The sequence below is a fragment of the Mustela lutreola genome, chromosome 8 (genome assembly GCF_030435805.1).
Source record: "Mustela lutreola isolate mMusLut2 chromosome 8, mMusLut2.pri, whole genome shotgun sequence".
NCBI classification, from domain to species: domain Eukaryota; kingdom Metazoa; phylum Chordata; class Mammalia; order Carnivora; family Mustelidae; genus Mustela; species Mustela lutreola.
The window spans coordinates 42,173,916-42,189,236 of NC_081297.1; the positions used below are offsets into that span (position 1 = coordinate 42,173,916).

The 15,321-nt window shown below is 45.7% G+C and overlaps 1 protein-coding gene across 42 annotated transcripts in view; it reads right to left on the reverse strand.

Annotated features, from left to right (window-relative positions):
• The window catches only part of CACNA1C (calcium voltage-gated channel subunit alpha1 C), a 744,856-nt gene that overhangs the window by 99,961 nt on the left and 629,574 nt on the right, over window positions 1-15,321 (reverse strand). For 29 of the 42 annotated variants that reach the window (XM_059184359.1, XM_059184357.1, XM_059184358.1 and 26 more), the window contains 5 exons: window positions 11,735-11,867; window positions 8,667-8,796; window positions 7,403-7,462; window positions 2,363-2,469; window positions 73-160 (listed from right to left, as the gene is read on the reverse strand). In XM_059184359.1, the coding sequence (XP_059040342.1) occupies window positions 73-160; window positions 2,363-2,469; window positions 7,403-7,462; window positions 8,667-8,796; window positions 11,735-11,867 (518 nt within the window). Of the gene's footprint in view, window positions 1-72; window positions 161-2,362; window positions 2,470-7,197; window positions 7,258-7,402; window positions 7,463-8,666; window positions 8,797-11,734; window positions 11,868-15,321 lie in introns of all 42 variants that reach the window. The other 13 variants (XM_059184363.1, XM_059184367.1, XM_059184378.1 and 10 more) reach the window with 1 other exon arrangement.

Below are 15,321 nucleotides of genomic sequence, written 5' to 3' on the forward strand. Positions count from 1 at the left end.
CCACCAACCATAGCCAGGTAGATTAGATGCTCACTGGTCTGCTGGTTCACCACCCAGGCCCATGCTTCTCACCTTTAGCCCCTTGGCCCTGTTGATGGCCCTCAGGGGCCTGAGGACTCTCAGGACTCGCAAGATCTTCACCACATTGATTGCACTGGACCTGGGAGAGGGAAAACAGGGCAGGGGAGTAAGCTCCTGTTTTGGTGGAGCAGGAAATAATATGGTGGGGGTTGTGTTGACAGTCTGACCGCAGGCCAACCTGAGAAAGTGTGAGGTCTGTTTTGGGGATTTTTTTCATCCTGGGACCATTCTCTACTCCCACCTCTCACACCCAGAAGAGCCTAGAACTTGCTGGTGACCCTGGGACTTCCTGTTGGTGTGTAAATAATATGAAAAGCAATTTACCACGAGTCATTAGCACTATAATGTGCTACTCAGGGGAGATTAAGACAAAAAAAGAGAAAACCCAGCTCTGCCACTTAACAGCCAATTCACTGAGGATGAATTTCCTAACTTTTCTGAACCCTAGTTTTTCATCTATAAGTGGGCCTCATAGGGTTGTTGCAGGGATTAAATGAGGAAACATATCTGCATCATCTAGCAGTGTGCTTGGCACATATGAACTGAGTAAGTGGTAGATTTATTATGATGTCTGATGAAGCCATCATTGAACTTGAAGAAATGCTATATAGATGGAGGAGCTTCAGGCCTTGTTGGCTGGAGCTGATGGGCATAGGAGATATTCTGGTGTTCTCTCCAAACATGTGTCCTAGGTAATTGCCCGTTATATGCATTTACGAAGCCCACTAGTTCATAGCACACTTAGGACTTGAAGGAATGGATTTTACACAGCAGGTTTTGCATAGGTGGATGCTAGGGCCTGGCCAGGACTTCTGGGAGCCTCAGGCTTTTGTTCTTCCCCAGTGGAAATGAGGCACCATGGTGCAATTCTCCCCACAAGCCTCTCAGCAGGAAGCCTATGTGGTTTCTGAAGTTATTCATCAACCCAAACCAGGTGGGGTCTATCCCAACCCTCACACACTACCCTGATTAAGATATCCTCTCAAGCTTTCAGAAAGCCTTATAACCACCATGGGACCTAAAAGATGTATGACACCTCAGCAAGGGCTGATTTCATTCTACGTGAGGTTGGGATAATGTGCTCAAGAGGTATCTGGTAGAAAGATCTGATTTCTCTGGTTCATGGCTCTTTTATTCCAAAGGATTCAAAGGGCATTCCTAGTTATCCCAGTGTCTCAGGGAAGGAGTCTGTTTGCACTGAATTGGAATGGAAGGGATTTTAAGATCAGGCAGGGGAAAGCACAGAATAAAGGCGGGGGTGTTCTTGGTTCAAGGTTAAATAGTAGTTTAGTGGTAATGCTGGGACTAAAATCTAGACCTGCAGGCCTAGGAAGACAGCTGGTATAATATAACAGATGATCACAGAAAGGGGCTTATTCCGTATGCCCTGGTATCCATTCTTTTTAAGCTTGCCATGAAAACACCCTTGGGAAAGAAGACCCTGGACCTCATTCCTCTGCCTTTGTTGTGACCTTGGGCAAGTCTCATGTCCCGAACCTCAGTTTTCCTGTCTATGAAATGACAGTAACAGCCACTGTCCTGCCTTCCTCATAGGCATGTATGTATGTATGTATCTATCTATCTATCTATCTATTTATTTTTGTGAAGACCGTAGAAGATTGTGCACATAAAAATGCTTTGAGGTTGAAGGGCAGGGTTACCTTTAGCCACAGAGAGAACTTGGGAGATGCTAGTAATCAGATCCTTTTAACTGAGCAAGTTGGCAAACTTGGTTGTACACTAAAGTCACCTGGAGAGCTCTAAAAAGAGCTAAAAAGAGCTCTTTTCTGAAACTACTCAGGTGATTCAACTACGCAGCCAAGATTGAGAAATGGTAATTTCCCTGTCTCTTTCTCTTTCCCCCAACAAATTTCTTCTCATCAGGTGCTTTGATGGGAGAGAGAGAGGGAAGGTGGACCGGAAGATCAGAGCTGGTGATGGAAATGGCAGGCCCTTGGAGCTGAGGGTAGCCAAGGGCACTGGGTGTGAGGCAGGAAGGCCCTGGAGACACTCCTTTCATTATAACTGGCCCGGCCCTGCCTGTCATGGCAAGATCCAGATATTTAAACATATTCTTGCTGGATTGACATACTCCCAAGTGTGACACCATTAAGGACGTGTACAAAAAGCCATCATGTTGTACAAGTCAGGGACACCACCCTGTTCCTGTCACAGTCAAGCCGGTGGCCATGCAAGAATGCCCTCCAGAGTCTTGGTCACCCTCCCTGACACCCATTTCCGCTTGTGTGCTCCCATCTGGGGCCGAGGGAGTCCTACTCACTGGATCCCAAAGGAAATGAGGGACACGCTGACCACCAGCAGGTCCAAGATGTTGAAGTAGTTTCGGCAAAAAGAGCCCTTGTGTAGGAAAGCCCCATAAGCAGTCATCTGCAGGGAGGCACAGAGAAACATGAGCATGAGTGGTCCCTGCCCAAGCTCCAGAGAACCCCTGATACCTCCCTCTCCTCCCACAGCATCCCTTGGGCAGAGCAAGCTGAAGAGCAGTGAGAGGACTGGGGGCAGGCAGGACTGCAGAAGAAGAGGCTGGACCAAGGATAGACCAAGGACAGAGTTCTACAAGCATTTATACAAACACCAAACAATCCCCAGGTTAAATGGGTCCTTCCACCTACTAGGTGACACCTGACTCTTCCATCCTATATTGGGAGCTTTCTCAGGTTGGACACTGCCATCCCTCTCTCATTTTCCTCCTCTTTTCCACATTGCACATCTGTGGCTTGGGCCCTGAGGGGTCCTTTGCTGACACTGCCCAGACCAGGCTTCCTTTAGATGCAGACTTCCCAACCTCCTCTCCAAAGTCTATTAACAGGGCCAGCTTCAGACACTAGGCACCTGGGTAAAGGTGGGGCATGCCCAGTAGGGTGACAAACTGTCCTGGTTTTCCCAGGATTTTCCTGGTTTAGCACTGAAAGTCCTGTGTCCTGTCCAGGCAACTCTTCAGTCTCAGGCAAACTGGGACAGCTGGTCACCCTAGTGGCCAGTGAGATGTTCTATCAATAACTTTGGCAGTTAGCGTCCCTCCACTTCCCAAGTTTAATTGGTGTTTTATGATCTATGCCACATATTCTAAACTTGGTTCTGTTATCTTGCTTCTAGACTGATGTTCTTTGGGGCCAGAACTGTGTGTTTGGACAGACAATGTGGTACCATGCTTACGAGAATAGGCTCTGGAGCCAGGCTACCTGAGTTTGAATCCCAACCCTGTCATATTTTATTATTTGTATAGCCTGGAGCAAGTTACTCAACTTCTCTGTGTCTCAGTGTCCTCATCTGAGAAAGAGGGTCATGATAATATCTCCTTTATATGTAGGCATCAAATGAGTTATTACAGCTAAAATACTTATACTACCCTGCAAATACTAAGCTTCATGTAAGTGTTAGCTGTCACTATAGAGAACCGAACTTGGGGCCAGATAGATTGGATTTGAATTTTGGATTCTTCCTATATAAGGATATCCAGTTTCCTCAGCTACAAAGTGGACATACTATTCCCTGTCTTTGTGAGGCACACAGAGAAAGACAACGTGAAGGCCCTTTGAAGTCTAAAACGGGAGCCCCTGGGATGGTGATTATTGTTACAGGACTTGGATATTATTACCTCTCTCTGAGCTTAGTATAAAGCCACTGTAGACGTTCAACAAACAACCTTTCCAATTCTGTTGACTTGAATTATGAGCCAGCAGATTTCCAGATTAAGGGTTGTGGAAGGCCAGGGGCCATGAAGCATCAGCCAGAGAAAAATTTGGAGCCTGAGAGAGTAGCTGAGAGACTGAGAGCGGCTCCGCGGTCATCTGGGGTCCAGTTTATCTCTTTGGAATAAGAGCATGCCCAGGGCAGCATGTCCGCAGAGCAATTCAAAAGCAAACACAGGGGGAAATTGGCAAAAATAGCTTCTTGCAACCTAATTCTTTCCATTTATCTCTTGCTGTAGGGGGTCACAGGGGACTGAGGCACCTGTGTTCTGCAACAGTCTCTAGAAGTGGGTATATTATATAAAAGGATACAGGGGAATATAGTTGGAGATTTCTCCTGAAGGTCTACCATCTGGAGGTGCTTGCTGTCCTGTCTCTTGATGAAGATCGAGGACCCCAAAGACTAGAGTTGGGTGGCTCCTACAGTTCACTTAACCAAAGAAACCCTGTGCCTTTAGAAGGTCAAGCACCTTCCCAGCCATCACACTTTCAGTTTCAGAAAAGGCACTGAGTCTGACCCCACTTCACTCCTGGCTTGGACATGGTGAGGGCATTACAGAGCACACAGAGCCTTCCACAGGAGGGGCACTCCCTGACTAAATGCACTAGTGGGGCTCACAGTCTGTCTCAAGGCTCAAATGTCTGTCCTTTGCTTTGGGATCCTCTCTGTCAGGGGGCCTAGAATGAGATCAGCACTGTAGAAAGTGTGAGTGTGTGTGTGTATGTGTGTGCGCACACGCGCATGCACAGGGGACACAAACCCAGGCAGGGCTAGAGGAAGAGTGGTCAGGGTTTTGAGAAACGGGAAGTGGACCTTGAAAAAATGGAGCATGTATTTGAAAATCATCCTAGGCATTTAAGACAATGGAAGAGGCCAGGTTCAGGTGCACAGTGCCAAGTGTCCTTCCTTTACCCTGTTTAGCTGATGGCCACCCATTCAGTTCCTGCTTCCTAAATGTTCTAAGCCATTGCATAGGAAAAGCCTATTGTTGGACTATTTTCAGACTGAGGGAAGAAAAAGTGTGGGCATGAGATCATGGACTCTCTGAGCTGGAAGGACAGGAAAACCCTTCTGTCCAGCCCAAGCAACTCTTCTAGTTACTACATGCATATTGTTAACTGTACTCACTGGGCTTGGTTCACCTCCTCCTTCCTCTATGTGACAGTCATTTGCAGTATGCAGGGCAACCGTCATGGCCTACAAGCCTTTCTTTTTAAGGCCAAACATCCCCAGGTCTTTCAACTGTTTTTGACACTAGGTGCACCTTGGATAATGGGGCCACTGTTGTCTGTGCCATGGTATGAAGCTGAGCCTTTGGGCAAGGCAGAGGGGCCCAGGGAAGGAGGTGTGGGGCAGAAGAGTGGGGGCTGGGGTGTTTATTTAGAAGCATACTAAGACCCAAAGGGAATGGAAGAGGGAGAGGGCCAAAGGAGGGAAGGCTCTTGCCGTGACAATCCTGGCAAAAAGACCTTTCACTTCGGCTCACGGCAACTTGAAGGAAAAATAACACCACTGAAATCTACAAGGTGAGCTCTGTGGAGCAGTCCTGAGAAGTGGGACTCAGAAGATTTTTTTGTCCTGGGAAAGAAATTTTGGTATTTAAGTGCCTACTGGAGTCTGAAGTCCAGGAGAACTCAGCTCACCATGGAAAGGGGTTTTACAAAGTATATCTTAATGTAGCTGGGCAGCTCTTGGCTCCCTCTCCCCATGCCAGGAATCAGGGCCTGGTCAGATCCACTGCCCTTGAGTAGTAGAGAAAACCCAAAGAATACCCTTGATCACTGGAACCAGGGACAGAAACTGGGGTCTGGACATCTCAGGCTTCTGGGGATAAGGTCACAGGGGAGCCACCCCAAACTGACCCACTCAACTCCTACCTGGAAGGGATAGAACTGCCATGTACTTTAAAGGGCTGGGTCATGACTTGGGAGTTGCATTAGGAAAGGAAGGGTCTGTCTGCAGGCTGGCTGTGGCACATGGTCAAGTGTGGACAGTGGCTTACATTGGCCCCAGGAAGTGGGGGAGAGGGAGCCTGGACTCTCCTAGGAAGAAGACTCCAAGCTGAAGCATATGCTTTAGAGCCTACAGCCCTTCTGTTTGGGGTAATGTTAAAATCCGTCATGTTGTTCTGAGAAGAGAAGAAGTGCTGAAATGCACTTTTCCTGGGTCTCAGAACTCACACCCTGAGTCTCAGTTGGAGTGGCTTGGCGATGCTTTGTTTCAGAAGCTCAGAAGTATAGGGACGTCTGGGTAGCTCAGTGGGTTTAAGCCTCTGCCTTCAGCTCAGGTCATGATCTCAGGGTCCTGGAATCAAGCCCCGCATCGGGCTCTCTGCTCAGCAGGAAGCCTGCTTTCCCCTCTCTCTGTGCCTACTTATGATCTCTCTCTCTGTCAAATAAATAAATAAATAAAATCTTAAAAAAAAAAAAAGAAGAAGCTCAGAAGTATACTGGAAAAATGTAGAAATCATAATAAAATAAATATAAGTATTAATTATAAATTAATGTAATTAATAAAATAAAATTTAGAAAACAATCTCTCTCATCCCAATGCTTTCAGGGGTGGGCTCCACAGATGGGGTAAGTCTGTAACAGTTCCTCAGTCAGGGCTTCAAGCACCTGGGGGTGCCAGCTGCATGTGGGGCCAGGCCTGTGCACTCTCAAGACTGGGGGTGGGACCTAGGTGCTCCAGTTTCTTTTAACTCTTGGTTCTCACTCCCCTGTGTTTAGCTCTTCACCACAATTCTCCCCCTTCCATGCTTAGGGCAAGGGGTATCGGAACAAAGCTCTTTGGCAGGAATCCAAGGAGTTAGACGTAATCTACAGTCATCTGTTGAACACTCTCATTGGAAGGCTGGCTCCAAATCTTTCCTCAGGCCCATGGTTACTATCACACAGACCAAACTTCAACCTAGCCCTTGTGTCTGCCCCTAGTACTGAAGAAGGTGTCGACAATGGCTGTCCAAAGTGGCCTTCCATGCCCAACTCTTGGAATTTGTGCAGCATTTCTTCTGGGCAGGAGGAGGGAAGGGGGTTCTAAGCAGGGGTCAGTCAGTCATCAATGGCCCACAGATGGGATGTGTGTGCGTGTGCATGTGTGTCTGTGTGTGTGTGCGTGTGTGTGTATGTAGGGGGGGGCATTGTGGACTGGCACAGTGCCAGAGTTGGTGACAGGACAGTATCAGCGTTGACACTGTGAACCATCTGCTTCTTCCAGGCTGAGAGGAAGCACAGCACGGGGGGTGGGTTTCTTCGGGCATAGCACAAAGCAAAAGGCTTTAATTCTTCCAATCTCAGTCTTGAGAGTTAAAAATAGAGTGAAGAAAACAAAGGAGAAAAGAGACATGCAGACAGAACAAAGACAGAGAAAGCGACAGAGAGTGTATTGCTCAGATTGCATTACCTTAAGGATAATTTCTAATGTAAAGATACTAGTGAAGACATAGTCTGCATTGCCTAGGATCTGAAAAATAAGCAGAATTGGATTAGTGGCTCTGAGAGTGAAGTTGGCACCAACAGAAGCATGTGTGTGTTAGCGACAGACAGCAGCAGAGAGCTAGTGCTGGCTCCTGGAGGATGGGGAGAGGAGAGAGAGATTAGGGCTTTACCTTCAGAGCAATTTCAATGGTGAAAATGGTAGTGAAAACAATGTCAAAATAAAACAGAATCTGCAAAACAAAAAGAAACAGGATGGGAATGGGGTGCAAAGGGAGAGAAGTGGGTGGGAAGGAGAGGTCAGCTCCAGAAGCATACTACAGGTCACATGAGCTTTTCCATGTGGAGACAGATGGAAGCAAGTTAGGAGATGAGGAACATATACAGAGCATTGGATCCTGAAGCGGGGATGGCCTCAGGCAGCTTGGTGGCTTCAGATGAAGTCCCCAGACACTGGAGGGGAGCTTCCAGGGCAGGACTCGGCTGGTCCTGGGTCTGGGCAGCATTTGGTTGGATGTTTTTTTCATTAATCCAATTCACTTACAAACTCCAATCAGACCACTGGGATGTGTGTCAAAAGGACAGAGAGCGGGGTTTGCTTTTTATTGCAGGAAAATGCAAAATGCTTAAGTCACACTGGTGTGACTCAGCTAGCTTCTCATGTTGGTGAAAATCCTGGTGTTGGGTTCTTTGGGGCAGGGAAGGGAGAATCCTCCAGCTGAGGACTGCCCAGGCTTGGGGCAGGCTACATGGTTTCATCCTCTATTATATCTCAGGTGATGCATCAGAGTGAGGGCCAACAGCTTTCTAAGAAAACTCTGGACCAAGTAGGCAGTAGGACCACCGAGTGGTTTGGCATGGGTATTGCTTTAGGTTGGTGGACTCCTCTCTTCATGCCTACCTGGCTGGGATTTGACACAGTTTTGAGGCTTTGAGATGAAATAGCTCTTACTCTAGCCTTCAATATTGTTCACCAGAGCCTTGGATTGGTCTCCAAATTTAGTTTTCTACTCTACACAAGGTCATTGGAGCTTTCTTTTATATAAGGTCAGCCTCACCAGTGGCACCTACTTGACAATGCTCCCCTCCCCAGTGGCTGACTGGTCAGAGTTTATTGGGAACAAGGCAGGAAGTCAGCAGCTCCTTTTTTTTTTTTTTTTTTTTTTAAACTAAGTATGTAAGGAATCAGAGCCTTTAGGGAAATATCCACAGGGCAACGAGAGTCCTGAACTTTGCCAATCAGGCCAGCTGGAGGCATTTGGGTACATGTTCTCTTATATTTGTTTCTGATGGTTTCTACCAAAGCCCTAATCTCTTAAAAGAATGTTTATTGTGCATCTGAATATAATATTGGGCTCCTGATTGAGGTCAGTCATAGTGTGGGCCTAGTCCCACTCCCGGGAGGAAGGGGTGCAGGGGACAACAGGGAATGCATACATGGTTCCTGAAGGAGGTGTGCTGGACGGGGTCCTCAGCCGCCAGGGAAATGCTGCTGAGCAGAATGAAGAAGAGGATCAGGTTGGTGAAGATCGTGTCATTGACAATGCGGTGACACTGGAGGCGAAATCTGTGTGGGGAGGAGAGGACAGAAGCACGTCAGGTAGGCCAGGGAAGGAACTCCCGGGTCTCTGGAGCTCAATGCTCCTTTGCTTGGCTTGGGAAAGGTGCTTGTTAGTTGGGTGGTGGGCCCTTCATCTGAGGTCTTACTGCTGCTGGGTAATGACAACCACATCCCACCCCAACTCCGCGCCCCCACTGTGAAGCACATCTGCACAGAATTTTGCAGTTCCAAAGCACTTTCACAGGCAGTTAGCTTTTGACATTTTGGAGGGTTACGTCTGAGAACTTTGGGAATCCCCAAATTTTCATCAATTTCTGTGACATTAACAACTGGCTCTTTGGGTGGTGGGGGAGGACTTTTTTTTCCCCCACTATTAAAAAAAATCATTTCATAAGATCTTCATATTTTTATGTATAGGGAATGAGCCACCCGGAGACGGGGATGGTAAGAGGCCAGCTCAGCCTGCACTCTGACTAGGCAATTTGCTACTGTGTAATAGCTTCAGGGCATGCAATTCAATTCCACACCTCAGAGTAATTACAAAGAACTATGTGCATGGACCTCTGGGCACTCATTGACAGTGTCACAAATGCTAGATCCTTGAATGCCAAGTGCGTCTTGTGTACTCTTGCATACTGGCAGCTTGGGAATGGGATATGGGTGTTATTATCTTCATTTTACAGATAAAAACACTGAAACCCGAGAAAGATAGGCTGGCCCAGAAAGACAGATTGTAGTGTTTGTGTGTGTGTTGGGAGGGGGAGGGTTCAGGGCTTGAATCCATGCTTTCAGACTTCTGCTCACAGCACTTTGGTGGACTAAATGTTCTGAGAGACCCTAGTGCTGCATAAGCAGCAAATCCTGGAAAGGCTGAACCCTTTGAGGCATTTCTGGCTTCATCAGAGATAAGAGGTCTGCAATGATTATCCTTTTCAAACAGATAAACAAACCCACTGAGCCAGGGTCTGTGTGAGAGGTAGCCAGGAAAGGCAGAGCTGCCTGAGGATAGATACCAGTAGCAACACTGCTGTCAGGAAACTGCATTCCAAGCCAGACTTGAGGTGAGTCACAGAAACCTGGGACTCTCAGGCTGAGCCAATACCCTTAAGAAACATCTGGAAGGAAGTTTCCTAATCTTAATTTAGGTCCACAGGAATCTCACCAACTAAGATGATGTATTGAGGTCATAATCAACGATTTAGTGCATAAGAGGATGAGCCACTGAGATGGGAAATCAGAAGAAACTACAAACGAATGATTTAGAACCCTCTCTGAGAGACTGTGTATATTGGACGCATCAGATAGAGAACGTAGAACAACTGTATATTGAATATTTGACAGAATAAAGGACTTGAACACAAAGATGGTAACTCAACAAGGGGTGTATTAGATATAGACAGATGGAGCTGGAAAATCAAGAAGTAAATGGAAATGTTTGAAATGAAAAAAGAATAAAGTCGATATAAAAACTGGCTTAAACAGTAACACAGACAAAGTTGAAGACAGGGTGAAGAAACTGGAAGGTATATCTGAAGAAACTACCCCAAACACCAAAAGAGATAGAGATGAAAGATTTGCAAGACACATTAAGAGACAGGAGGACAGAATGAGAAGACCTAACATATGGCCAATTTCGTCAGAAGGAAAGAATAAAGAGATTATGGCTGCAACTTTTCAAGAATTAGAAATTCTTATTCTGATTTTTAATGTTGTTTGAGAACTGGAGAAAAATATAAATCCATAATGCTAAATCTTTGATTATGACCTCAATACATCATCTTAGTTGGTGAGATTCCTTTGGACCTAAATTAAGATTGGGAAACTTTCTTCCAGATGCTTCTTAAGGGTGTTGGCTCAGCCTAAGAGTCCCCGGTTTCTGTGACCCACCTGGTTTCCAAACTGAGCAGGACAAAGAGAAAAAAATCCATATTTAGACACATGATAGTAAGTCTAAACACCAAGGCAGCAGAAAATGTTCAGAGCAGCTAGAGATAAAGGACAGATTACCTACAAAGCAATGATAGAAAGAATGATATGGTGTAATAATATATTTAACACACTGTGAGACAAATTCTATCAACCCAAAATTATGTACGTAACAAAACTATTTTCTAAGGACAGAAATGAAAACAATTAGAGATAAACAGAAGCCAAATGACTTTACCATCATGGAACACTAGGGGCTCCTAAAAATATGTGCTTAGGATGAAAGAAAATGATTGCAGAAAGAGGATCTGAGATGTATGAAAAAATGGTGAATAACTAAAATAGCAAGTTGTATGTACATCCAAATCTACATTGTCGATAGAATAATAATGATAATGATGACAATGTCTAACTTGTTACATTAAAAATAGGACTAAAAGGGGCGCCTGGGTGGCTCAGCGGGTTAAAGCCTCTGCCTTCGGCTCAGGTCATGATCCCAGGGTTCTGGGATTGAGCCCCGCATCGGGCTCTCTGCTTGTCGGGGAGCCTGCTTCCCCTCCTCTCTCTCTGCCTGCCTCTTTGCCTACTTGTGATTTCTGTCTGTCAAATAAATAAATTAAAAAAAAATAGGACTAAAATACTAAACAACAACAACATTTAAATTAGGAGGGCTGAGAGGAGTTAAAATAGTATAAGCTCCTTCTATTTTGCAAGAGGAGGTCCAGGATACTGCTGAACCTTAAACTTTGTTAAGTTAAATAGACTTGGTAAATTACCAAGGGTAATCACCAAAAGACTACAAATAGAGTTTACATGTGTCAAGAAATGGAGGGAAAAACAGACATAGGTCTTCTGATTTGGAATACAGGGTGCTTTTCCCCAAATCAGCACCTGTTGACACAAGTTGTGGGGAGTTGGGAGAGTCCCAGGCTCCACTAGAGGTCGGAGGATACTGGCATCTGCTGAGCATGTGGCATGAAGGGAGTGGAGTCCCACCTTCCCCACCATTCTTGCGCACCTGTTGTTGGGGCTGAAGATGAAAAATGCACTGGCTTCTGGCATGGGCACTGCCTTTTCCTTCAGGTGCAGCTCCGAGAGTGGGCGGGGGCGGGGGCCCACAGGCATCTCAGGCTCCTCCTCATCCTCTTCTCCTGCAAGAAAAAAAGCACAATTCTAATTAAAAATAGAGCATCCCTAATTAAAAATAGAGCATGCACTACTGGGTATTTACCCTAAAGATACAGATTTCATGAAAAGAAGGGCCATCTGTACCCCAATGTTTATAGCAGCAATGGCCACGGTCGCCAAACTGTGGAAAGAACCAAGATGCCCTTCAATGGATGAATGGATAAGGAAGATGTGGTGCATATATACACTGTGGAGTATTATGCCTCCATCAGAAAGGATGAACACCCAACTTTTGTAGCAACATGGATGGGACTGGAAGAGATTATGCTGAGTGAAATAAGTCAAGCAGAGAGAGTCAATTATTATATGGTTTCACTTATTTGTGGAGTATAACAAATAACATGGAGGACATAGGGAGATGGAGAGGAGAAGTGAGTTGAGGGAAATTGGAAGGGGAGGTGAATTATGAGAGATGATGGACTTTGAAAAACAACCTGAGGGTTTTGACGGGGCAGGGGGTGGGAGGTTGGGGGAGCCAGGGGGAGCCAGGTGGTGGGTATTAAGGAGGGCACGTATTGCATGGAGCACTGGGTGTGGTGCAAAAACAATGAATTCTGTTACACTGAAAAGAAAAAAAAAAAAAGAAAAAAAGCACCAGTCTAAATAACTCTACTATGCCCACGAGCTTGTACTGCTGTGTTGCCTACTTCCAGATACCTTCCTACTGACCAGAATCAAGACACCATTTGCGTCTCTGAAAATGAGGGGTATCAACTAAGACACTCAGCTCTCTCCCCGTGAGTGCTGGAATCTTTGTTAGACTTTTCTGGCAGCACATGACAAAGGGGGTTGTAAGTAGGGTGACTAGTTCAATCTCGGTTTGCCAAGGATCGTCCTAGTTTCCAAAGTGAAATTCCCACAGTCCAGGAGGCTTTTCAGTCGGATTTGGATGGTTGGTCATCCTAGATGTAAGGTCCTAGGAAAGGTGGGGGCACATGGGTGACTCAGTGGGTTAAAGCCTCTCCCTTTGGCTCAGGTCATGATCTCAGGGTCCTGGGATTGAGCCCAGCAGGGGCTCCTCTGCTCAGCAGGGAGCCTCCCCCCCCCATCCCTCACCTGTCTCTCTGCCTACTTGTGATCTCTCTCTCTCTGTGTCAAATAAATAAATAAATAAATAATCTTAAAAAAAAAGTGCTAGGAAAGCTGATCAGGTAAGACTAGGACATTGCCAGGTGTCTTGCCTGTCTAGGCTGCATGTAAGGCTCAGCTGAATTGCAAGCAGCCCTATCCTTAAAGGTTCTAGGAGTTTAAATTTAACACTCCCATTCCTGAAAAATACCAAAAAATTATGCACTTTAGGGATAATAGAGCAATGATGCTGAACACAAGAGGCCCTTCATTCAAAATTCTAGGCATCAGCACCAGTTAAAGAAGCACCTTTGTTTTCCAGGCTAGTGGTCATGTTTACTGTGGACCAAAAGCAAATGGCTTACTCCTTTGCTTGCAAGGTCACTGCCCATAGTAGGAAATGACTACATATCCTGTTCTGACCAAATGCATTTAAAAATGTCTAGTAAGGGAATGGGAGTAAAAGCATGGGTTCTCTAGCCAATGCCTTGACCCAAATCTTGGCTCTGTTTCTTTCTGGCATTTAGTTTCTCTGTGTCTCAGTTTCCCTGAGACACAGAGAATGGGAAAACAGCACATACATACCTCAGAGTGGCTCTTGGCACATAACATGTTCTATATAAAAGTTAGCTCTTGTTATGATCTCTGCCCACAGGAAAGACTCTTAGTTTGTAAAGTAGTGTTTAGCGTCTTTTTCGGTCCGACCTCTGCCTGCTGTTCTTCCCTGACAGGCTTTCTACTCTTGCCATGAGCCTGTTTTCTGAAGGCTCATGGTGGTGGGTTGAATAATGTCCCCCACAAGTTCATGCCTAGCTGGAACCTCAGAATGTGACCTAACTTTGGAAAGAGTGTCTTTGCAGAGGTATTGTCATGATGAAGTCATACTGGAGTTGGGTGGGTCCTAAACCCAAGGACTGCTGTCCTTATAAGGAGACACAGAGACATACACGTGGAGAAAGAGGCAGAGACAGGGGTGATGAGGCTGACAGGCAAGGAGGGCCAAGGACGGCTGTCCACCAGCAGAGACACAGAGAGGTGAGAGAGGATTCTCCCCAGAACCAGTCAACATCTGATTTCAGACTTGTAAGCTCCAGAACCATGAGAAAATAAATGTTTGCTGTTTGAAGCCCTCAAGTTCATGGTTATTTGTTATGAAAACTCCAGGAAATGGATACACTCGCCATGTGCTTTCGCCTTTCCTTTCTTCATGCTGTCTCCTTATTTGGACTGCCCTCATCTCCCTCTCTGCAGAGCTAGAAGGACTGCCATGTCAGACAGCATCATTCACCTGGCTCTCCTGAGTACCTGGGTTCTCCAGAATGACCTGCCTGCAATTCTGGGGCCCCGTTGGCCTCCTGCATGCACTCGCACTTAGGACCCAATAGCCAGCATACCTGATTTTACATGTATCTCTTTATGTGCTGAGAGAGACAGTATAGAGAGAGACACTTGTCCAGCGTGTAGCCGCCCTTGGCTTTTGATGATGATTACATGTTCACACCAACATTTGCTTTATAAGGAAGAGGACTTTACAAAAGAAGAAGGAGACTCGGTTGTTGGAAAGATAGTTACGGAAGTTTATCTTACAGACCAGCCACATCTCCTCATGCTCTCTCCTCTTCTGGTTAAAATGAAGTCAGGTGGAACAGAGAAGAAAAGATACCTGGCACAGAGCATGGTTTGTTCTCAAGCAAGAAGCATTTAGGGGCCCAAGGCTTTTTTGGAGGACCAGCAGAATATAGGCATAAATCAGTCCCCCCACCCCACCCTGGAGTAATTAGAGTTGACCAGCAAAGCAGTTAATATTTTTAGCAGCAGAGAGACATGAGATGAAGAACTGTATTGGGCCAAGGGTTGAAGCTTTCCAGCCACACCTTGGTAGGTAAAAGAGATGCGGAGTCTCCCAGTAAAGCAAAATAAATAAAACTGGAGTTGGCCTAAATTGCAATATTTACAAATGAAATTTCATTGAGAAGTCTCTTCAATTCCTGCCCAACTATTTGTATTCTTTTCAGCTGTGCTCTAAATTAACAACTTTCTTATTCATGATAACAATGCTTTTTTATTCATGATAATTTGGTAACAGGTAATTTAATGTTTGCTTTAATCATTCGTGTCTAAAGAAAAACATATTTACTAGCTTTGTGGATTTCCGAGTTCCTGGTGAAAAGTTTTGCTTTCATCTGCAGTAGCCTGCTCTGCTGATTATGAAGCTCGGTCCTGATTCCTATTGCAAGGGAGAAGCAAGCCAGTAGGTTCAGACACATACCAGCTGAATTCCAGGCATAGTGTTTAGAAGGAAACCACGTCTAAAGGACAAGCCCAAATTTGTAAAGGGCCAGAAATCTG